General features: G+C 38.7%; 1 protein-coding gene across 9 annotated transcripts in view; it reads left to right on the top strand.

Annotated features, from left to right (window-relative positions):
- LOC134745501 (muscle-specific protein 300 kDa) overlaps window positions 1-23,805 on the top strand; it is a 298,426-nt gene extending 274,621 nt beyond the window's left edge. For 8 of the 9 annotated variants that reach the window (XM_063679556.1, XM_063679613.1, XM_063679589.1 and 5 more), the window contains 11 exons: window positions 11,978-12,202; window positions 13,372-15,684; window positions 15,866-16,054; window positions 16,142-16,521; window positions 17,492-17,530; window positions 18,398-18,560; window positions 18,911-19,142; window positions 19,413-19,638; window positions 19,842-19,980; window positions 21,715-21,776; window positions 23,072-23,805. In XM_063679556.1, the coding sequence (XP_063535626.1) occupies window positions 11,978-12,202; window positions 13,372-15,684; window positions 15,866-16,054; window positions 16,142-16,521; window positions 17,492-17,530; window positions 18,398-18,560; window positions 18,911-19,142; window positions 19,413-19,638; window positions 19,842-19,980; window positions 21,715-21,776; window positions 23,072-23,294 (4,191 nt within the window). In that variant the 3' untranslated portion in view covers window positions 23,295-23,805. The remainder of the gene's footprint in view (window positions 1-11,977; window positions 12,203-13,371; window positions 15,685-15,865; window positions 16,055-16,141; window positions 16,522-17,491; window positions 17,531-18,397; window positions 18,561-18,910; window positions 19,143-19,412; window positions 19,639-19,841; window positions 19,981-21,714; window positions 21,777-23,071) is intronic. The other variant, XM_063679581.1, reaches the window with a different exon arrangement.
- The last annotated feature ends 708 nt before the right edge of the window (window positions 23,806-24,513 follow it).

The following is a 24,513-nucleotide window of genomic DNA, read 5'->3' as shown; positions in this document are numbered from 1 at the left end:
GAGCAAGAACAAGGATTCTATAGGTGAACCACGAGCGAAGCGAGTGGTTCTAAAATAGAATCCTGAGCGTAGCGAGTGTTTCAACACACGAGAAGTAAAATACATTTGCGCCCGTGTGTAACACAAAACTTTTCACCTCACTATAGCGAGGAAAGTGCAACATCCACAGGCGTTAGATCATCTTCATCACTGGAATCACTCATTTCTTTACGATATTATAACAGAAAACTCTGGAAGTTGTGTATTTTTACGCGAGTCGGTGAGAAAAGATTTTAAGTAAAAAAATTGTTGACAATGTTGACATTTCTGATGTATGAAATGTCAACGATGCGTTTTGAAATTGCATCGACTCAACTTGTGCGTTCAGAATTATATTTAACATCATTATAAAAAAATAAACGTTTCTTATGGAATTTTAAGGTTTATGACTTAAAATCATTAAATAAAGCTAAATTTGGTATTTTTATTAGATTCTCAAACCATTTATTTTATGATAATTAATATCGAACGAACCATTATCATGAGCGTTTTACGTTTTATTATCTGTCAAGCTACTTAAACACGCTCCATCCAAGGTCAAATTACTTTCCCCACTAGTGGATAAAACGCGTTTTTCCCCGCTTGTATTGAAGGATAAACGACAACTTTCCGAGCTAGTGAGGGGAAAAAATATCTACATGTGTTTAATACCATTTCATTTTATAAAACTTACATACTGCGCATCTAAACTTTTAGGTATTCGGCAAGTTGTAGAAATGTTCTTAATTGCGGGTAGTTCGTGCCCTTCCACCCTAAATACAAACGACCTTCGGACTACCCTGAATCAATCCTAACTACCAACCTAACCTAACCTGTGAGGACGAGGCCGTAAGTTCAAATACTGACTAAGGCTTATTTAATATTTCAACTAACACCCTTGCTTGCTTGCAGCTAATGGTTAGTGTAATTAGTGTTTTATTGATGTTTAAGTATGACGACCGGTCTGGCCTAGTGGGTAGTGACCCTGCCTGTGAAGCCGATGGTCCTGGGTTCGAATCCCGGTAAGGGCATTTATTTGTGTGATGAGCACAGATATTTGTTCCTGAGCACAGATATTTGTTCCTGAGTCATGGGTTTTTTCTATGTATTTATGTATTTGTATATTATATATATCGTTGTCTGAGTACCCACAACACAAGCCTTCTTGAGCTTACTGTGGGACTTGGTCAATCTGTGTAAGAATGTCCTATAATATTTATTTATTTATTTATTATTTAAGTATGTATATCTATTCACATACGAAAAATGTTCATATAACATCAAAAAGGTTTTTCATGTAAGGACGTATTTCCTTGATAGCGGTTTTGATGTCGTAAATAAACCGTTCTAAGCCCTTTATTAACTTTTCAGATAGTGTTAATGCCTTGTGTCGTTTCGTAGACTATAAATATAACCTTATTTCGTAACTAACGTGCACACCGTGCGTAAAATCGTTACGATCGTCGAAGTAAACAAATAAAATCTAGTTGCAACACCCGACAGTGTAAATTCTTACAAGATAAGTACTAAGCTGAACTTGCTTATTTTTATAGCATTTAATATTCCTACCTATGCAAATTATAGCTTAACTACTGTTGGACAAGTAGAGCCAGCTGAAGAAGCTATGCTGGTGAAAATATCCAAAATCATCTAGGCACTTCTGCCACAAGAGTTGCTAGTTTCTACCCCAGTTGTGTATGGAGATACACATTTAGGAATTCACTTTTGGCGTTCAAATTTCAACCACGAAGACTGCCCCTCCCATCCTCCCTACCGAATCAGGTTAGGTTGCCCCTAATAAGCAAGGTTCGAAATTTCTGAATCTGTTCTTCATTTGATGGTGATGATGACTTTCTGTGCAGCATGCTCGCACACGAAAAAAATAAGCCGTCTCTTTTGTTCCCGAAAGTGTTCTCTGTTACCTATTTAAATGGAACTGAATTTGTGGTTTTGTTCTAGTTTAAAAATGATTGACCGAAGCGTTAGCATTTTGCTTTCGTATAGCCGGATGTTTTTCTCTACAGGTCGCAATTCTTAAGCGATTCTCGGCAAACTTTGTGACCAGATTATATGATTAAATAGATTTTTTTTTGTCGATTCAGTTTTTGGAAAAAAAATTAAATGTCTTTTAATCGGCTAAAAAGGTTTACAACATCTGGAAATTAGGTTTGGATAAATGCATCTATAAATTAGGAACGCATTTACCCAGTGACATGCCATACGATAAATATATAAATACCCAAATTATACTATTTTCTACTTGATGTTGTTAATTGCTGTTTTGTAAAATACCTGCTGTATTATGGACACGTTTCATGAGGTTTGAAAAGTCTTATCGTAATTGTTTATAAATTATTTTAAAAAGACGCAATTTGCCCAACTGGGACAAAGACGTTTAAATTTCTGTTTAAAAAAAAAACATCTAATATTTTAATTATAGTGCAACGAAAAAGTTAGTTCACGAATTATCTTGGCAAAGAGTTGTAGAAAGCTCACAACAAAAGAATATTTCAAATATTTCAATACACTTATTAAATATTTCATAATATGGGGTTAAAGGAGAGTAAATAAATATTTAAAAAACCGTAACGTATTTGTCCCGGTTGACCTTATAGGCGTACCTTTATTTGAAGATGGACTCTTTTATAATCTCCTCTGCTTCTACTGCTGACTATCCATAAACCAAAGAATAACAAGGGTAAACAGTAACTAGGTGATGTAATCCTTGACATTAATCCAAAATAGTTTAGTTACAACATCGTTCGATCTGCTGGTCCCATTAAAAGATTATTACAGTTAAATCACGTATCTATCGTCCGGGAACGATCACAGAGATTTAATTATTAGGAAAACGTGTTTATTATAAACAGACTATGAAAACACGCCAAATTTTTATTCAGAGCTTTTTACTTGGTTATTTTTAGAGGTATTATATAGAGATAAATAGAGGTCTTTATTTGCATACCAGTATGTTACATAGTAGGTACATAATGGACCCTGGAAAGGGTATAGCAAAACATTTTGTTCACAATATATGTACTAATTTAGTATCACAATTATTACAAATTTTCTAAATTACACTTCCAACCAAGTTTGAAAAAATATTTTAAGTTTTCACAAATAACATAGATAGGCAGTCATTTCTTCATTTTGTATTTTTAATTTACGAAAGCTTGCGCACGATTTTGCAAATAATTAATTTTCTTTCAAATAGCGTAAGGATACGTACCAAACACAAATTGGAGAATATTAGGCACCATTAATAAAACTGACACGTTTGATATCCAAAAAATAAAGTGAAAGTGAGAAAGTGTTCACGTATCGCACAATGTAGTGCACTGCCTTATGGGAATATAGTTCAGATCCGGAAACCGCTACCAAATTTTAGTATGCTGTTGGGCATGGTACTAGGTCTCCAAAACTGCCGGGAGACAGCGGCGCCGGCCATCTACTTCAGCGGAATGACGTCATCAAAATGACTCCCGCCTCGTTGCGAATATTGCATTTTGCACCCTAACTATGCTTGCACATTCACGTGTGTGGTATTAAACGAAAGCCAATAAAATATTATATATTTCACTAACTATGTACCAAAATATACAATAGTTTAAGAGAAATTTATAAATAAATCAAAATGATGAAAAAAAAATCGATTTTTCGGGTTTTTCAACCAAACCAAAAGTCGGACGTTAAAGAAATGTACTACAAAATTAAAGCTGATGTGTCAAGCCATACACTGATATCAAAATAACCAAAATCAGAGCAAAAATGTGAAAATTATGCATCAAAATGTAGGTATTTAGTACAAATGCATGAAAGTTAAAAAAATCGAAATTGGTCATTTTCAGGATAATCCGCATAAGCTTCCAGTATGTTATTAGCAATATAAAAAGGATCATAAAACTGCTGGGAGAAAATCTCTATAGTGCCTGAGTGACAAATAATGGCGTCATACATGTGACCGCTGCCGAAATTTGCAAAATCTAAATTATAACTATACCATACATACACGTGTGCTATATCAAACGAAAGGTTATTAAATATATTATGATTCGTTAATACATTATTTATAAAAACAATGTATATTTTAGGAGCTACAAACAAAGAAAAACCACTTTTTTTGAGAAAAGTTCGTGTATATATATTTTATAGCTCAAATAAAAACGTTATAACAATGTTGCGTCTAATATAAAAGAAACCAGTTATTCAACTATACGTCACAGCTTAAATTTTTAATTTCCGATAAAAACTGTGGAAGTTGTATCAAGAAAACTAAAGCGCGCCAACAATTCTACCTTAATGCGCTCATATTATGCAAAGAATAGTCCTAATTATCGGGTATTAAATGAAAGAACATTACATAAAATACATGAAAACGACATTTTGGAGTGGAATCATAATTTATAAAAAAAATTAAAAAAAAAATTGACAGAAGCAAGTACAAAATAGGTGTTGAAGTCCCTGACTTCTAAGCTAGGTAAAAAAACCTGTTACAGAAGTCAGTGTCGTCTCCCAGACAATAGAAATGGGCAGAATTTGCTGTCTACGTGTGATGTATTGTTTACATGGAACTACTGAACTGATTTTGATAAATGAGGCGTCAAATTCATTCGCCTTTGTAGCCCAGGTGCACAAAACTTAAATTTTAACCGACTTTCAAAGTAGGAGATTAGGTACGAAAGGAAACCGTTGTTTTGCTTATTTATCAAACAAATTCAATTTGTAAATTATAATTCCACTCCAAAATATCGTTTTCATGTGTTTTACGTAATGTTATTTCATTTAATACCCGGTAGGCATTAAGGTAGAATTGTTGGCGCGCTTTAGTTTTTTTGGTACAACTTCCACAGTTTTTATCGGAAATTAAAAATTTTAACTGTGACGTATAGTTGAATTACTGGTTTCTTTTATTTTAGACGCAACATTGTTATAACGTTTTTAGTTGAGCTATAAAATATATATACACGAACTTTTCTCAAAAAAAGTGGTTTTTCTTTGTTTGTAGCTCCTTATATACATTGTTTTTATAAATAATGTATTAACGAATCATAATATATTTACTCAATCATAATATATTTACTGACTCATGGTATAGTTAGATTTTGTAAATTTCGGCAGCGGTCACATGTATGACGCCATTATTTGTCACTCAGGCACTATAGAGATTGTCTCCCAGCAGTTTTATAATCCTTTTTATATTGCTAATAACATACTAGACGCTATATATATATAGTTCGGGTGCAAAATGCAATATTCGCATCGAGGCGGGAGTCATTTCGATGACGTCATTCCGCTGAAGTAGATGGCCGGCGCCGCTGTCTCCCGGCAGTTTTGGAGACCGAGTACCATGCCCAACAACATACTAAAATTTGGTAGCGGTTTCCGGATCTGAACTATCTTTTCGACCGTTTCCCATAAGGCATAGTACTACCTAATGGTACAATCGACCTGTAAAATATTGATTGACATTTTAAAGACACTGGCGCTAATCGATACATTGCACTTAGACATATGAAGTTGATGGCTAATTTATTTAATTTACTGTCAGTTATACTGATTGCGAGAAAGTCAATAGTCAATATAAATATTCTTTATTCAAATAGGCCTAGCAACAAGCACTTTTAAATTGTCAAGTTTTAAATATTACCTTAATCTAAATATCAGAGCAATTTATTGATGCAGTTATTATTATTCTTAAAAACATTGAATTATTATAGATATGTCAAACTTAATAATAAGAATTCACAAAAGGTTCGTCAAACACCAAAATTGTATAAAAAATACTAGTCTAGAAAGTTATCATGGAAAGTTATTATTTTTACCGTATTGTACTATTCCAAATTCAATTTTACTCCTCGCGAACTCTGGGTTTGCGATGATATTATGTCTCGAAGAGTCTAAATACGTTCATGAGCGGCATATGGGGGACGGAAAGGAATGCAGTGTTATAGTTATTTGTTATACAAGGGTGCAGTTGTATTTTACCCGCGAGTGTAGAATTGAAACACGAGCAAGCGAAAGGATTCTATAGGTGAACCACGAGCGAAGCGAGTGGTTCTAAAATAGAATCCTGAGCGTAGAGAGTGTTTCAACACACGAGAAGTAAAATACATTTGCGCCCGTGTGTAACACAAAACTTTTCACCTCACTATAGCGAGGAAAGTGCAACATCCACAGGCGTTTAGATCATCTTCATCACTGGAATCACTCATTTCTTTACGATATTATAACAGAAAACTCTGGAAGTTGTGTATTTTTACGCGAGTCGGTGAGAAAAGGTTTTAAGTAAAAAAATTGTTGACAATGTTGACATTTCTGATGTATGAAATGTCAACGATGCGTTTCGAAATTGCATCGACTCAACTTGTGCGTTCAGAATTATATTTAACATCATTATAAAAAAACAAACGTTTCTTATGGAATTTTAAGGTTTATGACTTAAAATCATTACATAAAGCTAAATTTGGTATTTTTTTATTAGATTCTCAAACCATTTATTTAATGATAATTAATATCGAACGAACCATTATCATGAGCGTTTTACGTTTTGTTATCTGTCAAGCTACTTAAACACGCTCCATCCAAGGTCAAATTACTTTCCCCACTAGTGGATAAAACGCGTTTTTCCCCGCTTGTATTGAAGGATAAACGACAACTTTCCGAGCTAGTGAGGGGAAAATATAATTTTAACGGCAATATACAAAAAAATTAGCCCAATATCACGCGTCTGAATTCCTGTTCTATCCGGACAACATCATCGTTTGCTTTTCGCTACTAGGCGGCTTCGGTGCAAAGTAGAAGGAAAAATAATAGCGGGTTTGAATATGTGATGGGCGCAGTTTCTGATACCTACTACCGGACAGTGTGGGGAATTATTGTACATATATACGTATTTTTTTACTACCTATATTCGCAATATGCAAGCGGATTGGCATTGGTATTCTGGTCTGCGACTATTTACTTTCCACCTATTCGTAGGTACACACACAGCAGAAACAAGTGTTTTTGCTTTAACTATCACTAAACTAATTATCTACTAAATAAAATGCGGTTTCTGCTTAAGCACAAGATTACTTTTTCCGTCAATTCTTAGAATATACTTTCCTGTCTGTTAAGAAAAACTTGCAGTTCGTCTCTCTTCTTGATTAGAAAATGTTTATATGTACTTACTTAGATATTACTGTTTTAGAAGTTTTAATCTAAGTAGATATAGTTTTTTTTAATTCTGTCTTGTTTATCTTAAAATTGTTGTTGTTAGGTATATTATTATTGCTATATTTCAGCAAATAAACTGTTTAGTTTAATGAAGTCTAAATAGTTATGTTTGTCAAAGATAAAAAATATCACACCGACCTTGAGCTCGAAATGAGGACAATATAAATGATTTGTGCGTTACGTCACATTCGTAAATAATACCTAGGTATAGTAGAGCGACTTGTTTGTGTATTCTTTAATAACTAGTTTAACGAAGCGTTAAAATATTTTCGTTAAACTAGTCCTGTTTCTGTGACATATTAGTATTACGAGGTGTCGCTACTGTAGTTACATATATGTATTAAAGTTCACGGATATTTCTTTAAAGTAAACTGACCTAAATAGTATACATTTTGAGTCCTTTCTCATTGATTGAAAGTCAGTATTTACGTGTACTAATTTCCAGGCAATGAAAGGTGATTAATTAGCACCAAATATTCGTGCGTGAAGTCGCTGGCATGCGTAACTGACATTGATGCAGCTAAGAGATTTCATTCCGTGAAACTAATCGTACGCTCTATTTGACACGTATTAATACGTATCTATTAGCGGCTATAATCTTCCTTAGCAACCTACTTGTACAATCATGTAAAATTATAGCGAATATTTAGCGGTTTCCTAGCTACATGTCGTCTGTCGATTTAAATCAAAACTTTATAAAAGCCTGACAGTTGTCCAACTTTTAAAATGTAGATCGCGCGTTATGGAATGAGGTCACGCGATGAAGAGATCTTAGGTGTTCTGTCCCACTTCAACTTACAAATAGCATTATTAGTATAATGTATGCCAGCTTATTGTTGTTCAACGTTCAATCGTCATAATAAGTTAAATATAGAAGACTGACTTAACTAAGAGACTAAATATAATGTTGCTTAGTGCCAGTTGCACCATCCGCACTTGACAGACTGATCCACGGCACCCGGCGCGCTGCGGCGGTTTACTATGAAACTTTCCATATAATAAAATTTTGCGAACTCTTTAACGATGACAAACATTTTGGTGCAACCGACCCTTAGTCTCCACGAGAAAAACGTTATATGTATGACTGTATGTGAAATAAAAAAAGGGATAAATATGGTGACTGTACACAGTAAATTTAAATGAATATTCAATTCAATTCAAATTATTTATTTCAGGCTACATGCCCATATATTTAAAAAAAAAACAATAAGCCTGACATTGTGATAATAGATCGATCGCAACGCCGGGCCGTGCTCGTCGATATCACCATCCCCCATGATGAAAATCTCGTGAAAGCCGAGAAGGATAAGTCCAGTAAGTACCTAGACTTGGCTCCCGAGATAACCGCCATGTGAGATGTTGATTCGACGATAATTTTCCCGATAGTTGTTTCAGCGAACGGTCTAATAGCGAAGAGTCTCGACCAACATCTTAAAGACTCTCCCTAGGTGGTTGAATCAAGGGTCAGATGTAGCAGGCGGTAATCTTGGACACGGCGCGGATAGTCCGCCGGTTCCTCTCCCGGCACTGACCACCGAGCTCGGGCCCTGCCTCGCTGCTGGCGGCACCCTAGGTTAGGATTTTTATAATGTGTTTATATCTTGTATTGTTTTGTAAGTATTTTTATATTTTACTTTTATAAACATATTGTAAAAATCCTAACCTAAAAAGGAAAATAAATAAAGAGATAATAACAATATCAAATAAGTATAAAAATTTAAATACATATCAACACCTAAAAATTTAAAAAGAAATAAATAAATTAAATGAATAATATATGTAACTATGTACTGGTACAATTGATTGATAAATGTGGTATGTACGAATACCTACTCTATGTTAAATAACATGTTTATATAGTTGTAGCGATAAATAAGGTACTGATACTGAACGTTTGACCAACTCATCTTGATGTCAATGACATTGATTGGACATGTGACTTTAATCGTCTCATTTGTTTACACTTATTATAAGAATTTTAAGATCAACAACAAGAACACGCATCTTTAAGCAATAAATGAGTTGAATTTGTTTTTTACTTTTTTCCTGTAGTAGGGTGTGTCACTTTTGTATGAAGAAATTACTTAAACTATTATTTTTTTTCAACTTATAATAGTTACCAAAAGTTAGGTTTACGTCTAACTAAAATAAAGAAATATGTTAAAAAAATACTATTCTTATATACTTTTAGCTCGCTCAAACGAGGTAAAAAATAGCAAAGTTCATACAAACACTAAATTTTAATTATTGGCATAGGACTCCTTAAAGTCCCTTAAAAGTTTTATTTGTCAATGAATAATAGGTACTGTTATAAACAACTTTGGGAACAAATCAAATTATTTTATTAAATATTTTGATTTGTGTTTTTTTAAGTCACACTACTATATATAAATTATAAACTGTAATAGATGTCATATATTAAAGAAAAAGTGACGAAGCCCTCCGTGGTGAAGGCCGGTTTCGAACCGGCGTCTGTAGCTATCGCGGCTAACGCCATGAACCCATAGGCCACCTCGCCACGGCGGTACCCGTCCCAATTTCTCGACTAATACTGATAAACGAAAAATTCAAATCTATATTGGTATATATAAACGTAAAAGTCCTGACTGACTGACTGACTGACTGACTCACTTAAATCAACGCCCAGCCCAAACCGTTGGTCCTAGAGAGCTGAATTTTTCACAATGGGTAGTTCTTATAACGTTAGTATCCACTAAGAAGGGGTTTTTCAAAATTCATCCCCTAAGGTGGTGAAAAAGGGGTTGAAAGTTTGTATGGATATCATAATATTTTTTGAGTGCGGGACTTGAAACTTTGTATAAAGGCATATTATTAAAATACTAGAAAAGTAATTTCAGCGTTTTTGAAAACTCATCCCTTAAGGTGGTGAAAAAGGGGTAGAAAATTTGTATGGAGGTCAAACATTTTTTAAGTGCGCGATTTGAATCTTTGCATGTTATTAGAATACAAGAAAACTGATTTCAGCGTGTTTAAAAATTCATCCCCTAAAGTGGTAAAAATGGGGTTGAAAGTTTGTATGGAGATCAAATATTTTTTTGAGTGCGGGAATTAAATCTTTGTATAAAGGCATATATTATTAGAATACAAGAAAAGTAATTTAAGCGTTCTTAAATATTCATCCCCTAAAAGGGTTAAAAAGGGGTTGAAAGTGAATATATTACAAATGCTTTGAAACTTCTTAGAGAGGCATTGTATAAGATTCCAAAAAAGTTATTTCAACGTTATTAAAAATTCAACCCCTAAAGGGTATAAAAAGGGGATGTAAGTTTATATGTGGTACAAATTTTCTTTTAAGCTAGGAACTTGAAACTTGGTAATAAGGGCATTATATTAAAATAGACGAAAATTGATTACTTACACCGTTTTTGAAAAGTTTGTATTAATAGTTTCGGGAGCGATTTTTTTTTAAATAGTGGACTTGTAAATCTTCTAAGAGGGTCCAGAGGGATTACATCGGGAACAATTTTTTTCAGTTGGGGTCTTGAAACTTCGTAGTTTGTGATATTGTAATTTTGGATTTATCCGAAAACCGACTTAAACGGGGGATGCCGTTGAAAGATTACTTATTGTTGATGGTGCACTCCAGACAATGAAATGAAAAAGACAGCATCTTTTGCCTAACTAAAAGGAGGTAAAACCACCCATTTTTCTAGTAGCATTTCGTTTCTGTAAGGGTCACAGTTGTAACCTAACCTAACCCAATGTTCTGATAGCATTTCGTTTCTGTAAGGGTCACAATTCTAACCTAACCTAACCCACTTTTCTGATAGCAGTTCGGTTCTGTGAGGATCGCAGTTCAAAAAAAGTCCAGTTCCAAGTTTGGGTCTGGGTCCATAACGAAGAAAATAAATCGCCAAACGTGAACTATGCGTCATTGAAGAGTTCCGTTCTGATCATCAGCAGTTTCACTTCATCAAATGTCACTTTTTTAAATGTAAATGCTTGATTTGTTGATGAAAATACTAAAATCACTATATGTATGCATTTAACATTTGAGGAGTTCCCTCGATTTCTCATGGATCCCATCATCAGAACTGCGTTTTGACAAAAACGGGAGCAATCTGTATGTATATACTTAAAATCAAAAAACGAATTTTCAAAATCGGTCCAGAAATGGCGGAGTTATGGAGTATCAAACATAAAAAAAAACATACAACCGAATTGAGAACCTCCTCCTTTTGAAATCTTGAAGTCGGTTAAAAAGGAAGTTAAGTGACACCTGAAGTAGATATTTTGAATACAGATCGTAATTATACTTAATTAGGCAACTTTTGAGAGGTAACACTTGAAATTTTAAAATTTTTGGAAAATGACCCACCCTAGTGCGTAGTCGAAGTGCAATCGTTTAAGCGTTTTGCTTCCACATTTCTTATGCGAACTGCCAAGGAGTGGAACGCCCTGCCCGAGTCTGTGTTTCCGCATGAGTACAATCTGGGGCTTTTCAAGGCAAGAGTTAATAGGTATCTCATAGGTAAGCGTGCTCCACCGTAGACCGCATCATCACTTACCATCAGGTGGGATCGTGGTCAAACGCCTGCCTATTCATCATTAAAAAAACGATTGGCACGTTGGCTACGCGGCCTGATACTCAAATCTGATGCTGAAACCAGTGGCGTAACCTTACCAACACCTATAGAACATACCATTCGCTGAAACAAAAGTTACCACTCAGTTTTTTGGTCAACAACAGTAGAACTCGAAGTACTTACCTTGTGTGTTTTAGGCATGCTCGGAGCAGGAAGCTCGAGTGGCCGAGCTGCGCTCGTTGGCCGCCCGCGTGGCGACCGAGACCGGCAGCCGCGCGCTGCAGGCCGACGCCGACGCGCTGGCCCGGCGGCTGCAGCTGGTCGCGGGCGCCGTGCAGGCCCTGGCAGACCTCGGGGAAGCCCGCCAGCTGGCGAGGGCGAAGGCGCAGCATGTCAAGGAGCAATTCAGTGATATGAGACAGGTGAGGATTCTCAGGGCTTAACAATCTAAAAAACTAATAATATATACTTGCAGCATAACCAAATAATGTTATGTCACCCTGGCCGGCCTGGCCTAAGTTATGATCAGAATGCCCGTTGCCTGTGACAACACGTGACAATAATATGAAATCCCCTTCCGCCATTCATATTGATTGACACAGAAGTCAATTGATTGAAGTTGATTGATTGAACGACCGGTCTGGCCTAGTGGGTAGTGACCCTGCCTGTGAAGCCGATGGTCCTGGGTTCGAATCCCGGTAAGGGCATTTATTTGTGTGATGAGCACAGATATTGGTTCCTGAGTCATGGGTGTTTTCTATGTATTTAAGTATTTATATATTATGTATATCGTTGTCTGAGTACCCATAACACAAGCCTCCTTGGGCTTACTGTGGGACTTAGTCAATCTGTGTAAGAATGTCCTATAATATTTATTTATTTATTTATTTATTTATTTATTATTGATGCAGAAATCAAATTCCTTGACTGTAGATTAACTTGAGAGTTACCCATTCCATATATTAAAATGACAATCATAAAATTCACCGAATCCTTATACCGTCTTCTACAATCAATCACTTGCATATATTATCGGTAAATGTGATCCTCATTTGTGTATGATTAAAGGTTAGCGACGTTCGCAGAGATCCGACTGACCCCGTTATTGGTGCCATATATGCACAAATGACACAAATGCAAGATATAGTGCGTCGGCTGTTGAACTTCGATTAACAATCGGCCCTAAGAGGCATATCATTCATACTAAGTAGCTGATCGTTATTACCTATAGGGTATTTGGTACATCGTTTTTCGAATTAGAATGGCAGATAGGTGCCATCATCATCATTTGCTATCTTCTCATGCTTGGAAAATATTTTTTTGCACTCGTTTTTTTTTCACCCTACGCACGTAATAATTTGTAATTTACGAAAAACATGCGTAGAGGTGAAAAAAACGTGGGCAATTTTTTTTTCTAGGCATGAGAGGATAGCAAATGACAATCTATTTTGCATTTTAATTTGGCACAATAATAGTAATTACTAATAACTGCCAAGCAGCGATTAATGTCATTGAGAATTTATGGGTAGGCATATTACCCCATACCTTATCAACATTCACGAGTATTAACATTATGTGGTTTTGTCTCTAGGACTTGATGCCTCTGCACGAAGACGGCGAGATCGTGGAAGATCAACTCATTGCTCTTCGAGAGAACTTGATCACGCTAGGAAAGAGCGAAGCGGACATCGTACCCGCCAAGGAGCAGCTTCCAGATATCGACAGGGACGTCTCAGAAGAACACTCCATCGTCAGGATCCTGGAGCTATGGCAGGCCATGTTCAGAGACACCTTCCTACATTACCACAGGCTCTCTACGGCTCTGGTGAGATCAGGAGATGCTGCAACTGCTCTGCGGTTATGGCACGAGTACCTCCAGGATTTACAATCATTCCTATCAGGCTCTGTACCCGCCGACTATGAAAACTTAACTGAACATAGACGATTATGCAGAGTACATAGGAACCTGCTAGCTTCACAACGATCTGTACTAATAAATGAACATAAGGAGACAAAACACAGGGACCTGGTAGAGAAATTTGACACGTTGACGAATCTTCACAATGAGACCCTAGCGAGGATAGTGGAGCGACATGACGAAGTATCCACCAGGATCGCGGCTTGGGATGACTACAGAGAGATCTACATCGAACTGTTGAGATGGCTCAAAGAAATGGAACGTGAAAAAGAAAAGCTGCAACTCAGATATGTCCACATTAAGAGAATACAAAAAATATTGACCAAAGTTCAAAATCTATCTGACAAGATACCTGAAGGTCGCAAACAGGCAGAAAAATTATCCAGTAATCTCAAAACAATATTAGAATTTACAGAAGAAACATATGGAGCTTCCGTAAGGATGGAGTACGCGGGCATCGTTAAGAGAGTTGACAACCTGAACGCTAGTTTAGACACGTGGCGAGACTTCCTCATTCGCATACTCGGGCTAGTCAGCGAATACGAAAACCTCACTAATGATCTTCACAAACTATACTCAAAGACTCAGGACGAAATCATATCATACTCAGACGAAGATAGACTATCGCGGCCACAACTGAAAAAGGTAATAGAAAAATATACGGAATTAAGGACTAAGGTTGACAAGACCGAAACTCAAATTGAAGCACTCAGTGTCATCCAAGAACAACTAAAGGAATGTCTTAGTCCTCAGGACATAAGGATTGTCAACCAACGAGTGTGGCAACTGAGGCAGCAACGAGCGGATTTGGAACATCAATTAACGATTATTATCCACCGGCTGCGGGAGCGGCTGGAGATCTACACGATATTCAACTCGCGGTTGCTTCGGTTCGCCGAGTGGCTTACCACACTCGAGGCGCGTCTCGAAACTTCTAGTCAGAACAGTGATTTGGGAGCCCTCGACCCCCACGACCTTATCAGACGAATAACCTCGGATGTCGAAGCGGAAACATCTATGAAAGAACGTGAATTTGAATGGCTTTCGGAAACTGGGAGCGTCCTCGTGGATCTTTCTAAAAAGGATGAGAAAGCTTTCAGTAAAACGACAAGCAAACAGCTTAGCGAGATAAACGCTCGTTGGCACAAACTTCAGGATAGCGGCCGAGCAAGGATATCCAAAATTAGTGAGCTGCTCGAGACCATCACGCAGTTGGAGGAACGTTTGACCACGATCAGGCTAAAACTGCACACCATCGAATCTAACCTGACCACTACGATCATTGTCCAAGTATTGACAACGAGAGCGGTTGACGAGAAATTCCAAGAACGCGACGAGATACACAAAAACATTGAAACAGTCAGCGGGGAAGTCGGAGAAACTCTGAATCTATGCGAACTGGTATTCAACGATCCCGACGTCCTGAGAGGAAACTTCGACCTCCGCAACGTACGCACCGGCGTCGACATCGTCGAGAAAAAATGGAAGAACATCTGCGACATGTCCGAACAGCGCAAAAACACGCTGAAAGACATCCGCAAATCGGCCGAACTCGCAAACTCCCTGCTACCCAGGGTCGAAAAGAAACTAGACTCTGTCGAGAAGAGAGTCGAAAAAATAGAGACCAGGAAGCAGAGAGGAGAAGGGGACGACGAAAGCGTATCGAAGGTGGTGATTAGAGATCTGGAAGCGACGGAGGAGGACGTCAAGAGGCTGGAAGACGCGTACAGTCGGGTGGCTTCGGCACGCGGGGTGGAGCTGCGCGGAGACGCGGCGGACACGGCGGCGCGGCTGCGCTCGGCCGTGCGGCGCTGGCAACAGCTGCGCGGGCGCGTGGACGCGGCCGGCGTCGACGCGCACCGCCAGCTCGTGGCCGCGCACGGCCGCGCCGTCATCGCGCTTGCCGAGGCCGACGTCAGGCTCACCAGGGCGCTACATCTGGCTCCGACGCCCCTAGACAAGGACGCTACCATCGCCGAACTGATGGTGACTAACTTTATAACTAAATATCCCTGACTACATAAACATACGTAACCCAAAACGAAATTGAAGGCTTTTTTAGCCGGAAATTTATTTTGCTCTAAAGATAATTTTAGTACAAAACACAAACACAAGTTCATCACAAACTACTGCAAAAAGCAATACGTAAATTATTTGGTTATACTAGGGTGTCGAGCAAGAGCTAGCGGAGTGCGGAGCTTTGGTACAGACAGCAGACCAACTGGCAGCAAACGTGTCGTCGGTGGCCGGTGTCAGCGACATGGTGGCGGAGTACCACGCGCTCTACAACGACGTGCGCCAGCGGCTGGCCGCGGCGCGCGCCGACCTCGTCGGCGACGTCGACTCCGCTGTACAGGTATGTTGGATTAGGAGACAGCTAGAAATAGCCATAGCTTTGGTATAGTTAACAACAATCCATTCTTTAATTCGTTTGTTCCTTTAGGTGGACACCCTTAAATGGGAGACGGACGCCGCTCTTCAAGTAGACACGCTGACTTCCAAGGAAACTTACCGCGCTGAGCTGACGTCAGCAGTGAAAGAGGCCTCGGACTGCCTAGAGGCCCTGAGAACAGCACTGCTGCAACAGCCCAAGGAAGACGCGGGAAGCGATGATTTGGCAACCGCTGCGAAAGAAATCGCCAAGGCTGGCGCAAAGCCCAGCCAAATACTAGAGTTGGCCAAACATTTGTCCGAACTACTCTTGACGGAATGCGACGCGACCGAAGATGAAGCCATGCTGAAAGAAGTCGAGTCTCTTTCGTTGAGATACGAGGACCTTCTGGCGCAAGCGAAGAAGAGGGAACTCCAAATCAATAACCTAAGGTTAGTCGAGTTAACATTTGTGTTCTTTCTTGGTATGAAATTTAAAATTTGTAGCACTAGCACTTATGCATTTTGGTGTTGGGGCTTTGTAAAAACCGAACATCTTCTGATTATGGTAACTTTCGCAAGACTCTTTTTTTGTGTGTATGTAAATGAGCTAAATCTTGTTAAATTACCAATTGACTTTTAAACGTCACCTGCAGTTGAGTGAATAAAATTTGACATATTTATCTTAAGTACTTCCAAAGTTCTGATCTGTCTTAGCCTGAGATGGCATCTATTACCTACTACATGCATGTAGATATTTGTGTAAAAATGGTTTAATCTTCCAATCAATAAACTGGCACGAATCCAGTAAATTGCAACGACCTTATGAGTATTTATTTAATACTGTGAAGTGAGGGTCTTTATTATAAGCTCCGTGTGCAATATAAAAGTATTGTGTTATGTAGGTTTTTTTTTATAACACATGGCTCAGTATTCGCAACGTACGCTTGAAAATGAATTTACACCAGATAGGTAAGAAAATAAAGTTTACCTATATAAACATTACATATATAAAGTACAGATTAGATTAATTAGAGCGAGTTTAGATTTCTGAAAAAATTGGACCACATTATAAAGTTAATACAGATAAGTCCTAAGATTTCTTGGTCTTTTAACAAAATTTAGTTATTTTCGTTACTCGCGCTCGACGCTGTCGTTTGCAGTATCTATATTACATTAGTAAATAAACAAATGCAAGTGTCAGCAATGTCAGCATCAAGCGAATCCGCTTGGATTTTTTTTTCGGTGGAGGAGGCATCAAGCGAATTCGCAGTTGCGGGGCAAAAGTTCACTTGACAAATTGGGCCTCGCTTCACAGTTGACTAGCCTCTTCCCGCGAACGCGACGACCTCGCGCCGCCGCTGGAGTGCTAACGGCTTCCTAACCGGCATGCTCTAAACCACGCTGTTTTCTGGTTCTCTAGGTTGCCGCACTCGGCGTCATACGCGCTTACGTGCGAACAGTGAGTATCGCTTTATCTAATTTTATTAATCTTATTTCTAGTTGTTGTCTTGCGATATGTGTGTCTTCATTCACTACATTATGCTATAATACTATTATGTGTCAGTTAAGGCCTATCTTGATCTTGTAAATCTATGAATTGAAGGCCTAATCATCCTAAAAATTGAAGAAGTAAGACTCGCAAGATATTAACTGCTAAGGCATGGAATTAATGTTTTCTGTTGTAGTTAGTGGCACTTACCTATCTATTAGTTATATTACCTATAAAGCGATAGTGTACAATTGTCAGAAATTATTTATACATGTTATTTGCACTGCACATTTGTATTATTTGACTCACAGGAACACTTTTTTAAAGCTATATATTTTCGTTATGTAAATTGTGTAATTATTACTATTATTAGTCATTAACTCATTACGCATTTAGTTTTTTTAATATATTTTAAGAAAAAAACTGTAGATATAACTATTATAGTAGATTAATATTAGTTATTACAGTTAGATTCAATCAAACCAGTCGTAGACATGTAGGTACACATTTTTAAAGTGTTTCAATTAAATATGATTTTACTAGGCCTACGTGACGGCTTTATAGAACATCAATAGTTGTTTGTAGGTATGTACTTAATCCGAATCAACATAAAAACTTAGGTGATCTAGTTCGTCACTAGAAGTTAGGCCAGCAAATCGTGACAATTGAAAGTTACTTAGCCATCCGTAAGTTATTAAAAATCCCTCTCAATTTAGTGTCACACAGCGCTAAGGTTAAAAACATTTTGTTCAGTTTTCTTTTAACTGTCACGATATTCTAGCCAAAGAGTAGTCATAAAATGATCTTATAATCTGGTATCGATATCTCATGATATAGTGAGAGCGGGCGCCTGACGTGCCCTCTATGCTCCGAGCGCAACTGGAAGCAGCTGGACAACGACCTCTGGCGGCTGGAGCAGTGGCTGCAGTTCGCGGAGGCCACGGAGGAGGGCCGCGGCGACCCGCCCGACCAGTACGACCAGCTGGAGGACGCTATACAGGTACGGCAGCTGACCTGGAGTGCTGCAGCTGGAACCTATATCTTGCTTTTAATCCGTCTCTCATCTTTGAAAATCGTGATGGCCGACCTAGCTTAAAAGGCATCTAGCCCTAAGAATATTACCTATTCCATTTCCTTTTTAACAGCTACTTAGTCTTAACCGATTCTTTTCGACATATTGAGTATGACTCGCTCCTACTCATTAAAATTAGTAGGAGAAAGAGCCTGCAACATCAATTACCTCGACCCAAAACTAGATCTGATTATAATGAGAATTGGGTATAAACTTCCTTTGTTAAAAGAATCCCAAGCATGTAACCTATACCTATAAACAAGCAACTTTAATTTTAGGACCATCGTGAGTTCCTGCTGGACCTGGACTCGCACAAATCCATCGTGGTCTCCCTGAACGTGGTAGGCACGCACGTGGCCGCGCACGCGTCGGTGGCCGAGGACGCACAGCGCGTGCGCGCCCGCCTCGCCGCCGCCAACGCGCGCTGGGACCACGCCTGTGCGCGTGCCGGCGTGTGGCAGAAAAGGTTACAACGTGCGTTGGTGCACAACCAGCAGTTCCACGACATCGGTGAGTGGCTCATTGTAGCTCATCCTGTAATTGGCTTCCTGTATCTACTATAATTTTTATGTTAATGCCACAGCTGTTGGATTTCCAAATAAATAAAATAAAAATAAAATAACCTGTACGATCTTTTCTTATGGTCTTGATTTTGTCTTGTTATGAATTATAAACTACAAATTCAGTCATAGTGAATTGTATTAGAAGCAAAACTTTGTTGTTTTTTTTTGCAGTTGGTGAGTTTTAGTGGTCAGTTAGCACATACTTATTGTTTTTCAGTTGTGGAGCTAGTGGCGCGTCTAGCCGCGGCCGAGCGCGGTGTGCGCGCGCGCGAGCCGCTCCGCTTGTCGCGGCCGGCGGCCGAGCTGCAGCGCGACTTCCGGCGCTTCAGCGAGCTGCGCGACGAGCTGAGCCGCGCCGAGCCGCGCGTGCATGCACTGCACGACGCCGCGCAGCTGCTGCGCAGCGGCGACGCGCCGCCCAACGCGGATGATATCTGCCGAAGGTAACATTCATTTAGCGGTAATACTTAGCGTTTACTTTTATTATCACATTTCTCCCTGCCCTCTGAAAGAAGAGTTCGTTGCCAACGTTCGCTATCTGCGAATTTTAGAAATCTCGTTGAACCTATGATAATTAGTATTCACCACGTCTGACCTCGGTAGCCATTTCCAAACGTACGCCCATATCGTAAATGTATGATTGCAGACTGGGCGAGCTGCGGCTGCGCCTGCAGTCGCTGCGCAAACTGTCGGGCGTGTACGCGCTGAAGCTGGGCGCCGCGCTGGCGCGCCAGCCGCGCGGCACGTCCGCGCTCGCCGCCGCCGTCGCCGCCTCCGCGCCCATGGTAACTACACGTTACTTTCTTTCCCAGCCCCGACAGCGAGTAGTCTTTGCAAAATCGCCACGGGTTAAGTGCGCCAAAACGGGTCCCTAGTAATTTAACATATCCCTCCACCGGCACGCCTCGCCTCAAGGTCAAGGTCGGGTCACACAGGTACAGTCGATGTTGAAAATATGTTTACATTTTTCGCCTTATTACAAAGGAGTAAGGTACTAGAGCGTAAACATATCTTATCATCGACTGTATCTACATTGCCTATCCGAATCTAGTCTAGAAACTTAACTGAACCATTTGAAGGCTGGTATAATTACATTTCCTGACATTTATATGGTTCCTTAGATATAATTAAATACCTACCAGTGTTGGGCGCAATTAATTACTTGTGTAATTTAATTACTAATTTGATCGCATGTAATTAAATTGTTTTTAATTTAATTATATTTGGAAATGCAATTACATCAATTAGAAATTAAATTACTCAATTACTGAATGTTAACTTTTATTCTAATTTACAAAGATGAACAAATGTATTACATTCACTCTTACTCTCATTTATTTTATACATTAACTTAAACCCGATGGTAGAAAAATCTAACATTTTAATCCTTGAATTTCCCATACATAAAACTGTTTTTTATTTATGTATTATTTCCGCTTGTACATAAACTTGCAAAAATACTCCTTTATGTTTTTTTAATACAAAAAGTCAAACATTGTAAGGTTAGTCAAATTTAAAGCTCATCCATAATTTTAATATGATTTTGGGAATAAAGATGATCGAAAACTTGTATTCAATAAAAGTAATTTGTAACTGAGTAAAGTAATTAATTTCTAATTTCAATAATTTCAATTTCAAAATATAATTAAAAATTTAATTAACCATTACATTTTGCAATTGCAATTGTAAATTGAAGGTGCAATTACTTGTTACATGTTTTAATTTCCATTACTAATTGTAATTGCAATTGTTAATTAGTAATTAAATTACTTTTTGCCCAACACTGATACCTACTTATTTTAATTGTCGTCCTGTTGACCTGGTAAATTTAATGCGAACGCCTATAAAAATAAAGTAGACAAATAAATCGTATTAAGAATTATCAAGATCATTATACCTACATACTATGTTGATGTACTGATAAACTTCATTTGAAAACTCTAATGAATCCCTTGCTTCTTTGACATATAAAAAGGTTACATTATTGCAATGTAAAAAAGCGTATGAAGCTCATCAATACTGTAGTTTTCCCTAAGTTGCCCTCACAGCTTACCACAAAGCACAATGAAATATGAGCACAAATTGCTTTGTAATTTATTTAAAGAGCGATTAATGATTAATAACGAATTGTTGGCAAAACCTAGAACAATCAAGTAGTAAACTGTAGGTACAATTCGGAAACGGAAAGATCAAAATTATTTTTAGTTTTATTGTTGAGAGTTAAAGATGCAAGCATTGTATTATTTTTTTATTTAAATCCTTCCGAATTTATCTTATAGCTGCCAAAAAAACCGACGCAAATGTCCGTCCCACATTGGCTTATATCGCCACGAGACACGACACGTACAGTCGCTTTTTCAATCATCTATCAAGAATCAAGATATACATGACCTCATAATACCTCTTATACGGTTTATTAATTACAATTCTGAGTAAAAAGTAATACAACGCCTGCAACCCCCATAACACCACAGTATTTAGCCGCTTCGCACAGTATGTTGACGTATTTTTATCCATAGCTAATGGAGGAGGAGGAGGAACAAATCTCTACACTGGAGCTGCCCCCCCTAGACGAGAACGAGTGAGTAGTCGCCGCGTTGTCGTGTGTCGCTGTTTGCATGCATAACGCCATTATCGACTAACAGGCTAGGTCACACGTTGGTGTATCGTAGTGATTTTGGAACTCCTTTCTTATAACCTATCATTCGAAATACGGCATGATTGAACTTTAATATACGTCAAAAATTTGCTCTTGATCTTGATACGATATGGATTGGAAAGACAGTGTCAAAAGTGACGTTTCTTCAAACAAAAACGTTAGTTTTGACACTGACATCCGATCCATATCGTATCTAGAGCCAATTTTTGACGTATATTAAAGTTCGAATCAGGCCGATAGACGTCATAAACTTCTGACTCGGGCGAGTTCCGACTTTACAAGTAGGTAGTCGTGCTGGCCGCTCAATTAACAGAATAGTAAATCTTATACCTTTAAACGAGCAATTCTTGTATATATATATTTCGGGGATCTAGCTAGGTTTTATCTCTGGGAAAACGCGCATTTTTGAGTTTTTATATGTTTTCCGAGCAACCTCGGTCTCTCAGTTTTTTTTTATATTTACATTCAAAATATGCATGATATTCACACAAAATAGTAGACTGTCGATGATGGTGATGTAATTATCACTACGTTCACAACTTACGCTTTCACTGTGCATGTGTATCTAAATTAATTTCACCACACTTGCTCGAAAAAGATCTTATTTCATGCAGGTGTACTGAAGGACAAAGGCCTATATTGTTCCCGCGGGAGTTATAGATTCTGAAAAAAAAAAGCTATAACTTTTTTATTATGTCACTAATTCATACGAACCAAGTAGGTATAAATGAGTTTCACTTTGAAAATACTGACATTTATAAATTATTATTTGTTTGTTTATGCTTTGAAATATTTAATTTGATTAAATTTAATAGCCGTTTCAAGTATTTTTACACAATTTTCAGTTGTGGCTGAATGCCGATGGTTCTGTTCTGTGCCTTCGATGCCTAAACTACCAAAAAAATTTCAAAATGGCGGACGAATGTTTGAAATATCACCGTATTTAAGAATGATTTCGCTTAAAATTTAGTTTTTTCTTCGCAAGTGTGATGAAAAGCATTGTGTGTAACTCCGGGGGTAAGAATATTGTTACTCGAGTCTAATTCACTCCAGCCTGCGGCTGTCGTGAATATATAGACTCTCGTACAGTATTTCACTTATCTTTCATTTATTTCTCGTAAATGCATGTACCATTTTTTCTTCACTTCATCAGTTTAAAAATACCGAATTCAAGTAAACATTACCGGCGAACTAACCAGTATCCATCTGTTGAACAGTGTGGTCGTAAGTGAAGACGACGAGGAGATGTCACGGCTGCAGCGCAGCCTGCGGTTCGTGTGCCGCGTGGCGCGCGCGTCGCTGCCGTTCCAGGCGCTGCTGCTGCTGCTGCTGGGCGCCGCCGCGCTGGCGCCGCACGCCTCCTCCGACTGCAGCGCGCCCGGCCTGGCCGGCTCGCTCGAGCCCGTGCTCCGGTACCCCGACGGCCCGCCGCCGCTCTGATCGCGAACAAGAACGACTCCCGCCCGTAGCCCGCTCCCGCCCCCGCCCCCGCCCCCGTCGCCGCGCGACCTTACTGCCGGTGCGGGTGCCGGTGCCGGTGCCGGCGTACAGAGGCCGGGCTGGCATTTTTCCGTTTAGCCGGCGTAGCTGGCGACTTATGAAAACTCATGCGGGTCGCGAACTCGAAAATGGCGGTTTTCGAGTTGGAGACCCGCTTCTAGTTTTCGTTTCTTCTGGCTCGGATATGCCGCCGCGCTCTGACCGGTTTCGTGGGAAACTCGGCGTGAGCGCCCCACATTCCACTCGGTGCTCCGCCCGCCGCTTGTAAATACCCTTTTGTATATTTGTTATTTAAAATTGATGAGAGACATCGGCGGGCGGGCGTCCCCGTTATTATTTATATAAATTTGTATCGAAGGCGACGGACCTGCTTCGCGCGTTGTTACTTAAATCACTTTAGTTTGTAAGGACTGTGTACAATAAAGTCAAATAAAGCCTTTGCTATTGATTACTAGAAGTATTTTATTTACAAATCTTATGTACAAATATATACTTACAAACAAAAATTAAATTCCTGTTACTTATCCGTTAGCTAATTAAGTATATTCGAGTCTTTACCTTAAGTATTGGTAGCATGAACACACTGAGAAACAATCTCAATAGCGGTGATCACAAACAGAAGCTTCGAATTAATTGAGGATGGCAGTATCCATTGAGATTTTGTTTCGGTTGAATTCATCTAGATTCCACTTACTTTGGCGCGGACAAGCTTACAAACTGCATTCGATATTCCAACATCTGTCTCGTAGACATAAGAGTTTAAAGGCCCATATGGTGCGAGTTTCTCGCCTCGACCATGCGATTATCGTAGCACGAGAAAAAATATGGTATCATGTAAACTATACGTACGATATCGTACAAGTAGGGGCGATAATCTCCTCGCCTTTGATGATTGGATGTCTCCGTGTAAACAAAACTTAAATGCGAGAATCGTATTTCGAGTTTATATGCATTTCAGTCGTCATCATGAGTGCATTGCAAGAGGCTGTTCTGATTGTGTCGGTACTTTATACGTTTTAAATTTTACTTTTACATTTTAAATGTTTTATTAATCGCCAAAACGCACAACAAAATTTTCTTTGAATATGTACCTATAGGTAGAATGCTGCTAACTATTTCCCGCCAACTTTTTTTTCTTAGGGCAACGTCACGCCATTTC

This window comes from Cydia strobilella, chromosome 1 (assembly GCF_947568885.1).
Source record: "Cydia strobilella chromosome 1, ilCydStro3.1, whole genome shotgun sequence".
NCBI lineage: Eukaryota > Metazoa > Arthropoda > Insecta > Lepidoptera > Tortricidae > Cydia > Cydia strobilella.
This window is presented reverse-complemented; position numbering and strand designations above follow the sequence as displayed.